General features: G+C 52.9%; 1 protein-coding gene across 2 annotated transcripts in view; it reads left to right on the top strand.

Annotated features, from left to right (window-relative positions):
* Positions 1 to 468: 468 nt before the first annotated feature.
* The window catches only part of SSU72 (SSU72 homolog, RNA polymerase II CTD phosphatase), a 30,856-nt gene continuing 20,334 nt past the window's right edge, over positions 469 to 10,990 (top strand). The window contains exon 1 of one of the 2 annotated variants that reach the window (XM_037828786.1): positions 469 to 925. In XM_037828786.1, coding sequence (XP_037684714.1) covers positions 846 to 925 — 80 coding nt within the window. In that variant the 5' untranslated portion in view covers positions 469 to 845. The remainder of the gene's footprint in view (positions 926 to 10,990) is intronic. The other variant, XM_037828787.1, reaches the window with a different exon arrangement.

The following is a 10,990-nucleotide window of genomic DNA, read 5'->3' as shown; positions in this document are numbered from 1 at the left end:
GCCGCCGGAACTCGGGGTCCCAGACCTCCAGCGAGCCCTCGGGGCCTGCAGACACCCCCCACCCCCACCCGGGACCTCGTCAATCCGCTCCCCCAACCCGGGGGTCTTGGCACAGGTCCCCGCCCCCCCCGACTTGGTTCTCCTCCCACTTTAATAATTCCATTTAAGTTTTAAGCTTTGAAACACTTCCGGCAGGACAGCGGGGCCGCTAGGGAGACGCTAGGGCGGCGGTGCCGCTGTCGGCGGGAGGGTCGACGGGGACGGAGACAGTGGGCCCCGGAGGCACCTCGGCTCCGGCGCGGAGGGCTCGAGGACCATGGGCCGCAAAGCTGGAAGGCGCGCCAGGCAGGACGCCGGCCACACTCAAACCGCGCGTCCCTTATGGCGGCGGCGGGGCGCGGTGACGTCACGGACGTCTGCGCCGCGCCTAACGTCACTCCAGCGACCACGGCGGGGCGTTGTGACGCGGCGGGTGCCGACGCGGGGCGCTGGGCCGCCTGCCTGCTAGCCGGAGCCGGAGCGGAACGCGGCCTTCAGCTGCACACTCCCAGAGCGGACGCCGCGGACGCCGCAGGCCCGACTCCCGCTCCCGCCGACTGCGGCGCGCCGACCGGGAAGCCCGCGCGCCCAAGGGCTGGGACTTCGCCCTCCGCCCGCGGCTCGGGCGCTCTGGGCCGGCGCGGGGAGGCCGCGGGCGCCGCGCGTCTCGACGCGCTACGTCGCCGCCGCCGCCGCTTCCGCGTCGTTGACTTCCGGCCGTGCTGCCGCCATTTTGCTCGCGCGGAAGCGCCGCAGCTGGGTGGGAGCCCCGGAGAGGGAGAGTCGCGGACGGTGTCGCCGCCGCCATGCCGTCGTCGCCGCTGCGGGTGGCGGTGGTGTGCTCGAGCAACCAGAACCGAAGCATGGAGGCGCACAACATCCTCAGGTAGTTGGGGCCTCCGCCCCGGCGCCCCGTCGGACGCCGGCCGACCGGCTGTCCCTCCCGGCGCCCGCCCCCTGCCTGGCCCGTACTGGCCCGCGGGTGGCGGCCCTGCCCGGCCCAAGGAGGCCCGAGAGGCCGCGGCTTGCGGCGGCGCCGGGAGGCTTCATTGCCGCGCTGGTCGACTCCCGGCGGCGCCGAGCGCAGCGAGGAGTCCACCAGCCCCGGGTCCGCCGCTCCCCGCCCCGCCGGCGCACGCTGCCCCGCGCGGGTGTTGTCCTCTCGGGAAATTGGCTTCCATGTCGACACGTTCACGTGTAGTAGAAATCTCAAAAGTTCCCAGTAAATCCAGAAAGGTCGTGGTATTTGCAGCCATATTGCTTGCATTTTTATTCACCTGAAAACTAGCAGGCCTCTCTGTAAACACTCAACGTAAGGCGGGGAACGTCACGAACAAGGTTTGGGTTTAAGTGACGTTAGTGTCCAACGAATTCTTAGCATAACTTGGGAGTAAAATCTCCCTTTAAAAAGAGCAGGAAAGAGTCTGTTATCCGTAAGAATTTGTGGATTTGCGCCCATCGACGTTTTCGAGTCTCATGCATCCCTGCCCCCGTGAAAACCTTCAATCGGTAATTTCTGGAATACGAGTGAATTCGGTACAGCATTACTAGATATTTCAGTAGTTATTCATCTTCTTTTGTGATCTCTGTTGTATATCTTGAATAAAAGTTTAATCTCGTTTGATACTTTCTTCTTTCCAAATCACTTAAAGTGTAAAATTGGTTGCTTTCATTACAGTTTAGATGTACACATCAACTTCCATAGTAAAACAAAGTTGAAACTCCTTTTTCTCCCCAAGTTTTCACAGGTGGACTTTAAAGGAAGACAGTGCCGCGCTGTTTGTCTTCACTCTCCGGCTCTGATTCTCCCGAGTAATTTGGGTGGTAGGCACCTTGGGGAAAATTAGAGCACCCCCACCCTCTTGTTTTTTAATGAATGGGAAAGTTGGTTTTGTTAGAGGTCCCTGACTGTATTTGCTAACTCTGAGTTTCTTGATTGTTGGATATTTCTTGATTAGCTCACTGTTCTCTGTATCTGCTTCATGTTATTCTTTTGTGGGGTGTGGTATGCTTTGAACCTAACAAATCAGTGTGAAGGTTGTTTTTAAAAGTGAGTATTCTGCTGTAATTATATTGTGATGGGCCTAATTCCCAAACTGCAATTTGTCTGTAGAGAGTACCATTAAAAACTTTGTAAATTTAAGCAAAAGGACACAAGGTTTACTCCCTATTAAACAGAATTTCCCAAGGAAGACAAAATTAGATAAGTTCCTGTTTGGTTGAAAGCAACTGTAGCAGGTGCAGCATTGGATCCCTTGTGGAATGGGGGGATGGTGGGGTGCAGAAGAGCCCTTCCAAGTAATCAGCAAGAGGGAATTCGTAGGTGTACTTTTACCTGCTTTACTGTCTTTCAAGCTTACTCCTAAAAAGAGTAGACTTGGAGTGAGGCAAAAGCAGGTAAGTTTAGGGTAAAATCCACCATTGTGAATGTGCAGTTACTGTTATCTCAGACATCAATCTCTACTTACTCAGCTGCTTGGATTTAGAGGGTGTTTTCCTGTTGAAATAGCTTATTTTAATTTTAAAAACAATACTGTGCAAAAAATTATTCTTGAAAGTATATAGGAGATAAAAATAAAGATTGCTCATAGAATACCATTTCGACGCACGTCTTTCTGGGTATTTTTCTACACATACCCTTATGGGGGATCAAAATTGTTTTGCAATCTGCTCTTTTCACTTAAAATACTGCAAATGTCTTTTTGAATCCATTTATTCATACCGAATAATGGAGATTGGTTGCAAAATATGGCCCCAGTGACCCGGAGGAACCCTAAGCAGCCATTAACTTTGTAACCAATCCCCCATTAATAGGCTTTTGCCTATTTTTCAGTCTTAAAATGTCAACATCCTTGTGCTATATAAATATTTTTACACTCTCTTCTGGTTATTTCCTTGGGGTAAATTCCTAAAGGTGGAGTTGCTGAGTTAAAAGGTTGACATACTTTAAATTTGTATGCATTTTGTGGAACTGCCTTCCAGAGAAGTACGGATTTATAGAGTTCCTGTTTCCTCCCAACCTGGGCATTATTTTTTTCATCTTTGTAGGCTGGTAGGGCTAACAGAGGATCCCACCCTTGCTTTAGCTTTAAAATTGTGATTGAGTTTGAGAGTTCAGATGTCATTTTCTCTTTTGAAAGCTACCTATTTATCTACTCTGTCTCTTCTATTTGGGTTATTTACAGGCTTTTAAAAGCATCTTTAGGGAATTTAGAAGATAGTGGTTTTCCATTAGAAGATAGATTTATAAAAAATCAAATTTTGGGACATCTTCAGACCTTAAAAATAATTATGGAAAGCACAGAAAAATGCTCACGATAAAGGAAAAGCTGGAAAATTGCATGTGCAGTTTAGTTACAGTTACATAAAGCTATGCAAAAGAACATTCCTGGAATGAATTATGTCAGAAGAAATGTAGTTAACTTGCAAAGTTGGTGTTCTACCAGAAACCCTATGATTTTTTGTTTTATCCTATTGAAAATCAGCTTGGAATGTATTTTCCTGACAAATATAAGTGGTAGTAAATGTTTGGCTTTTTCTAGAGCTAGTCATAATGTTCCTTGGGATGATGTTTTTTGATACTAAGGTGTTTCAAATTCTGGCAAGGGCGTGGTTTACATTTTGGGGACTTGGGTTTACATTTCCATAGGGCCTCCTGTTCTTTGTCCTCAGTGGCTTATGGTCTCTCCTTGCGGCCAGTAAAGAGGTTTCTTGTTCCAAACTCCTAGAGGGACTCAACCAATCGTTAATTTTTAGTGTTAGGGGACATACTGAATTTTGGAAGATATATATTCAGTTTGCTTTTTAATAAAAGACTTCTCTAAATTGCTGAACTGGATAGTTAGTCTTTTTCACTCATGATTTACATGGCAGTGTTATTATAAAATGAAGAGCACGGAGGCTGCAAAAACAAGGCCAAGGAGTCTCCGTGTTCTGCTGGCCAGGTGCTTTCCCAAAGCCTCTGGCTCCATCCTCAGCTCCTGGGACACCTGTACTAAATGCAGGTGAGGAAACCTGGGCTAGAGTGACGACTGCAAGGGCTTGGGCACTGGGTGTCTCCTGGGGACACACGTGACAGAATCAAGACTGAAGATGGAAAACAACACTGGGTCAAGAAGAGCCCTGAGTGGGGGAGAAGCAAAGTCGGTGAGCTGAGTTCCTCTTACTCCCTGAAGTGTGGTGGCTCGCACGTCTCCACATCCCGTGGCACGTAGGTGGTCCAGCCATGCCGTGAGGGGAGGTGGGCACCGGCTCTCCTCTCGCCCGTGGTCACACAGCTAGCCCCTTCCAGATACGGGATTTGAACCCAGGTGGTCAGAGGCAGCAGGCTCCCAGCCAGAGGACTAAACCGCACCCAGGTCCTGGACCAGGTCATCAGAGGGTGTTGGCCTCGAGGGAGGGCAGTTGGGTTGCCCTCTGACCTCTCTGGCTCCTGCTTTGGTATTTTGGTTATGGGTTAGCTTGAAGAAAGGGTACGGAAGGTGGAAAAATCTGAAATGTCTTTGAGAATGGCTGAGGGTATGTCTACAGGGGACCATGATGGCCTTCATAGGTTTTCAGGCACTGGACATGCACTTTTGTTTTGTTTTCCTTTTGTTCTTGAGAAGTGGAATTCAGACCAGGTGGTGTTTGGAGGAAGGTCTATTTCTGCTTAAATGTGAACACTGAGTCGAGACAGGGTAGACCAAGGGTGGTGGTCTAGTTTGCTAATGCTGCCAGAATGCAAAACACCAGAAATGGCTTGGCTTTTATGAAGGGGGTTTATTTGGTTACAGAGTTACAGTCTTAAGGCCATAAAGTGTCCAAGGTAACGCATCAACAATTAGGTACCTTCACTGGAGGATGGCCAATGGTGTCCAGAAAACCTCTGTTAGCTGGGAAGGCACGTGGCTGGCATCTGCTCCGGAGTTCTGGTTTCAAAATGGCTTTCTCCTCTCTAGGCTGCAGTTCCTCAAAAAATGTCACTCTTAGTTGCTCTTGGAGCGTTTTTCCTCTCCCAGCTTCTCCGGAGCAAAAGTCTGCTTTCAACGGCTGTCTTCAAACTGTGCCATTATCTGCAGCTCCTCTCTCAGTTCCTGTGCATTCTTCATAGTGTCCCTCTTGGCTGTAGCTCCTATTCAGAATGTCACTCTCAGCTGCACTGAGTTCCTTCTGTTTGTCAGCTCATTTATATGACTCCAGTAATTTAATTCAGACCCACCCTGAATGGGTGGGCCAACACCTCCATGGAAATTGTCCAATCAGAGTCATCACCCACAGTTGGGTGAGACACATCTCCATGGAAACACTCAAAGAATTACAATCTAATCAAAACTGATACGTCTGCCCACACAAGATTACATCAAAGATAATGGTGTTTGGGGGGACATAATACATTCAAATTGGCACAGATGGTAATTCGTTCTGGTGCTAGAAGGTTTACCCACATCAGGGACCATCTCACCCAGCCTTGTGCTGATGAGATGGCAGGAGCGGCCCGGAGCAGGGACGCGGCTCAGCAGGCTCACACACGGTGATAGCGGGATCTCGCTTCAAAGGACAGTTTGGGCTGCAGAGAAGCTCATGGTGGTGATGAGGCCTGTGCTCTGCTGTAGTGTGCTAGGAAGTGGTGACACCTCTGAGGGGAGGAGGGGCAAGCCGTGACCCAGCAAAGGAATGGTGTGGTCCTGGAAAGAGCAGGTGATGGGGCAGCCTTCCAGGGCAGGCAGGGTCTCGCCGAGACCAGAGGGGAGCTGAGTGGTGGCAGTGCTGTCACCAGGTAGGACGAGACATGCTCGACCCAGATGGCCTTCTTGTGGCTAGACCCTGGCTGGTTTTGTTCTTGACCTTGTAGAAAGCCGAGACCAAGAGAAGTAGAAAACACTTGTATTTTAAGGGTCCAACTTTTGCTGGTGACGTCATAAATTTTGTTAGAGTGTTAACATTGCTCAAGAGATGTTTTTACCTTCCCAGTCTTGGTTGTACCACGATGAAATCGCAGAGCATCTAAGTGGTGATGGCCCAGGAGCGCCCATGGCGTTCCAAAGGCAGGACGTCCTGGCACAGGCAGCACAGACATGGTCGGCTTGGTTTTCCCTGGGAAAGGCGGCTGGGATTTGTACTGCAGGCCCCGTCCTTAGACTAAGGTGGTGTCTTCACAGGGGCCAACGGCTCTGGGATTTCAGTCTTCACCAAAATAACTTTTTAAAAATGAGACTAAAGACTAACCACCCTACAGAATATTAGAAAATAGGAAAAATACTTTAGTATGTGCTATTGTATGGATATTTTCTTATGATAGTTTTTTGTGTTCGTTTTGGTGTTTTATTTTTTTGCCATTGAAATAACAATTGAACCAATTCCATTTCCCAGAATTTAACATGTCCCGTGATAATAGTTTTTATGATAGATTGTTGATACTTGTAAAGACGTCAGTATTTGCCTGGAAGGTTAGTTTAACAAATGGTGTTTGGCCTTTCAGACCCTTCCGTGGTCGGCACCATTTCCTAGTGGCCTTCAGCTGTCCTGCAGGAGACAAGCTGCCGCCGTGGGACAGGCCGTTACGGCAGCTGCTGTGGCTGAAGAAGCCGTGCTGCTGCCCCCAAGCAGCCTGTTTTGCTATTTTTCAGCATTTTGGGGGGGGGGGGGGATGCACGTTGCAGTTCACTTTTAAATATGCTTGATTAAAAGTAACATTTCAGAAGGTTGAGGTGAGAAAAAATGGAGGAAAATGAAGTTTGTAGCATTTGATCTTGGGCTTACTGGGTTTTTTTTTTTTTCTTTTTGAAATTTTATATGTGAAAGTGGTTCGTAATATTAAGTGACAGTAGATGTTTGAATTAGGTATAATTCCCAAGCACTTCAACAGATTGAGACCAGCGAGGTCCCTGTTGGAGGCCATGAGAGCGGAAGCCTGCAGTCCCCCTGGTCTGGATGCAGACCTGCTGGGGCTGTTCAGACCGCAGGGTGCCTCGCTTTGCCCTGGGGACCAGCGCCACAGCCTTGCCAGACCTGGGCGGGTGGCAGCACCTCTGGTAGGGAGGCAACGAGTCTCGCAGGCCCTTGTCGTAGTGAGACCAGGACTCTCTAATTTGGGGAGGACACAGATGGAAATGGAGACTGACAACAAAGACTCAGACCACCATGGCAGGAGATGAGTACACGGAGACCTGTCAGCCAGATGGCCACGTGCAGCTAAGTCCAGGCTCGTGGGCCACCTGCCAGTGAGTGTCGGGGTGGAAGGCTCTCCATCCTGGGGGCTCACTAGGGCCCCACCCACCCCAGGCCTTTAAAACATTCTTTGGGTTTATGTCCAGTGCCCTGGCATTTCTAAAATGCTCCAGGTGACAGGTGTGTGCCCCCAGCGTTGAGAACCACTGACCTGCCTGCCACAACCCCTTGGTCTTGTTTTGACCCCGTAAGGCATCATTCCTCTTGCAGACCCAATTTACTCACTATTTTGGTTTCAGCTGACTTCAGTTCTAAAACAGAACTATCGCCAAAAGAGATCTCTCACGTTACAGGTTGTGAAAAACAACATGTCCAGGTTCTGAAGACACAGCCAAAAGGGTATCGCCAAGTCCCTGTTGAGCAGAGGCGCTTGTGCGTCTATGTCCTGGGGTTCTGGTGACCCATTTCACACGTTCATGCGCTCCAGGGCCTCTCCACGCGCACCCCCAGCCACGCTGCCCCCCACCCCAGGGGCTGGGTGCTCCTGGCCTCCCCTCCTTGTTCTGTCCTCTGTTCTGACCTTGCAGTCATAGACAGTGCTCCCTCCCGCTGTTGTCACCTTCCCTTGACGGTTTCTCGTTCTCTGTAGCCCAAATCCTCATTTGAAGGTCTTGTTTCCTCTTGGTTGTCCTCCATTTTCCTCCTTCAGGCTCTGAGAGGTGGCACCCTTGTCTGACTCGGTCCAGACCTCAGCACACGGTGGGCGGACATGGGGTGGGGCGGAGTGCCCCTGGGGGAGAGGGCTGGAGCTTGGGCACAGCCAGAGGCCAAGGCCAGGAGCAGAGCTGGAGCTGCTTTGCTGTGCTCGGGCGCCCTGCCTTGGACGCAGGTGGAATGGTCAGCAGACTGGGACTGGGTCCCCCTCTCTCACCCATCGCCACGAGTGAGACGCAGAGGTGTCACCACCAATGACGGGTGAGCCTGCAGGCCCAGGTTGGCTTTGGTGCCATCACCTCAGTGGCTCTGAGGTTGGCCACACTTTCCTTTCCAGTGCCTCATGAAACGGGGACGTTGTAGAGCCGCTGGTGTCTTTGATTAGATGAACTGCAGTATCAGAAGCTCCTACCTCAGTTTCCTAGGAGTGGGGACCACTTTGTTGTTTCATGTCAGCCGTGGGGAAAGGAGGGGGACAGCAGTACAGTGTGCCCTGGCCTGGGGAACCTCCCCACTCAGGGTGGTGAAAGCCAAGCACTGGGGGCCCGGGCTCTGCCCTGAGAGAGACGACAGTCACGGTGGTGTCGTCCTGGGGGTGGGGGTGGGGGTGGAGTGAGGGTGGTGACAGGTGGGGTGCCGGGCTATGGCGCTGGGGTCGGTGGGGCCGAGAGCGTGGGACGGGGCCCTCTGCTGTGGGGGCGGCGTGCGCTTTCAAAGTGTGACCAGTTTGGGCACACACGGCAGAGTCGCACATCACAGTCGCTTGGCCTCGGGCACCCCGGGAGCCTCCCCAGCCACCCCTGCCTCCTCCTGGCCACTGTTGTTGCAGAAGACTGTGGAGGCAGGGTTAGGCCGGCGCTGCGGGTGTTTGCTCAGGTGCTTCTGCTCAGAGCAGCAGAGCAGACCCAGGATAGCCATTTGACATCCGAACATTTAATTTTTTACGGAAAAAAGGAGTGCTTGGTTTTCAGGGTGTTTCGGGAGCATCTCCAGCGCTTGGTAAACCTCCTTCCTGCACTCAGACGCTTGTGTCCTCGGGTTTGTGTGCGGGGACACCCAGGACAGGCTGAACTGGGGATTTGTGGGGTTGGCCTGAAAGTGCCATGGGGAGCCTGGGGGTGGCTGCACCTCGGAGGCTGTGACGGAAGAAGGGTGGCCTGCGAGGCTAGGGGCACAGAGAGCACCAGGGGTGGACGCAGGCTTTGTTGCGGGTTTAGTTTGGAAGGAACCAGGGTTCAGGTGGGTGGCACAGGCACGGCGGGCAGTGAGCGCAGCCTCTGCTCCCAACCCACAGTGAGCGCTCAGTGTGCAAGCGACCTGGGAGTTGGAGGGCTTTCTTGTTCAGAGGGCTTCAGAAAGCGCCCCCACAGACACCGCAGTGTCTGGGAGGGGCTGTGGGGGTGCAGAACCCCCCTTGAGATCAGGGATGGAGCGTCAGCAGGATGGAAGCCAGTGAGTCGGAGGCTGGCTTTTCGGGGCCTGCGTTTTCCGGGGAGAGGCGGAGGCTTGTTTCCTGGCAGTTTTGTGGTGGGACAGCTTGGCCCCAGGAGGCAGCGGGAGGCGGGTGGCCTGCACCTGCTGCACCCGCTGTGCTTCCTCGGTGGCTCTCAGTCACTGCTCCCTGTTCATGCATGCGTGTCCCTCGGAGAATGGGAGGGCGGCGGTGGGGCTGACCAGTACCTGCTTGTGTGAGGTGCACGTTGGATTGCCGGGGGCTGCTTGTGCCAAGGTGTGCTGCCGCTACCTGCGCCCTGGGTCACGCGTCTTGGTCACGGTAAACAGCCGCTGTTGCTCTCCAGGCTCACCTTCGTTGGAGTCTGCAGTTGTGACGCAGTGTGGAAAGTCGTCTGGTGTCTTAGGTTTGCACGGGCTTGGGTCAGCCTGTTGAATGTCACTGTTGCCACACTTCCCCGTGGGAGCACTGGCCCTACCTGCCGAGGGACATTCCAGGGAGGCTGGTGGCAGACCCAGGCTGTGCCCGGGCATTTGGCCGCCGTGGACTGCTTGGCTGAAACGAGGTCACTGCAGGAGCAGAGTGGAGGGACTTCCATCCGGGACGGCCATGCGTGTGCCCAGAGTGCCACCCACAGGACTCCTGCTGCCACACGTTGCTGTTGTCTGCCCTTGACAGCTCTTCTGGGTCACTGCTCTGTTCCGTCGTCTCTGATGCTGCTCACTGTTTTTCTTGGTCCCAAAGGGTCCTGCTGTGTGGGAGGGCTTGTGGGGCAGTGCTGGTCTCCCATGAGTGCTGTAACAGAGCCACAGTAAATATTCTTGTGTGTGACAGTCGTGTGTTCTCTCTGGGCTGAGGGTGACAGGCGGTTTCTTCAGCTGCAGTGTCTGCAGGCACTGCCACGTATCCCCTGGGGGCAAAATCGCCCCCATTTGAGAACCACTGATACAGAGAGGGACGGCTTAATGGGGAAGATCAGGTTGGAAGAAGAGAAGAAAGCTCAATGGAAGAAGCCGGAACCTCCCGAGTCGTGGCCGGCCCCGGGGCCAAGCACAGGAAGCTTGTGATGTATAGATGCAGAGCTCGAACCAGACGCCCGGTTTATCTAGCCCCATGTAACCCTTTACAACTTTCTTCTTATTGACTGTTTTAAAGAACACAGGTTTCCAGACCCAACTAATGTTTGCACGTCCCCTCCTGCAGGGAGCTTGAGAGTATGGTTATTAGTGATGAGAAGAGTCTTCTGACCTTAAAGCCCCATAGAGAATCTCCTTCCTGATGTGTGATCATGTGCGTTCTGAAAGGATGTTTACACCGCAGCTGTCTGGAGACTCGTTTCCACACAGCACAGTTTTCCCATTTGTCAGGACCCCCGTCGGGGTGATTCTTTTGGAGGAGAGGACAGTCGAGCTCAGCTGCTCCGCTGTGGTGGAAGGCTCCGGTGGCACTCCGGGTCTCCGGCAACCCGAGGACGAGACCAGGCCCTGAACCGGGGTGCCTGAGCCACTGCAAGGGCGGTTGGGGGCTCTCAGGAGACGGGATGCGGCTGCATGGCTCCACCGCAGAGCCCTGGCAGGTGTCGGGGGCCTGCGCTAGCCCGGGCCGAGCCTGCAGAAGTGCCGGAGCCTGGTCCTG

Source organism: Choloepus didactylus, chromosome 2 (assembly GCF_015220235.1).
Source record: "Choloepus didactylus isolate mChoDid1 chromosome 2, mChoDid1.pri, whole genome shotgun sequence".
NCBI classification, from domain to species: domain Eukaryota; kingdom Metazoa; phylum Chordata; class Mammalia; order Pilosa; family Megalonychidae; genus Choloepus; species Choloepus didactylus.
This window is presented reverse-complemented; position numbering and strand designations above follow the sequence as displayed.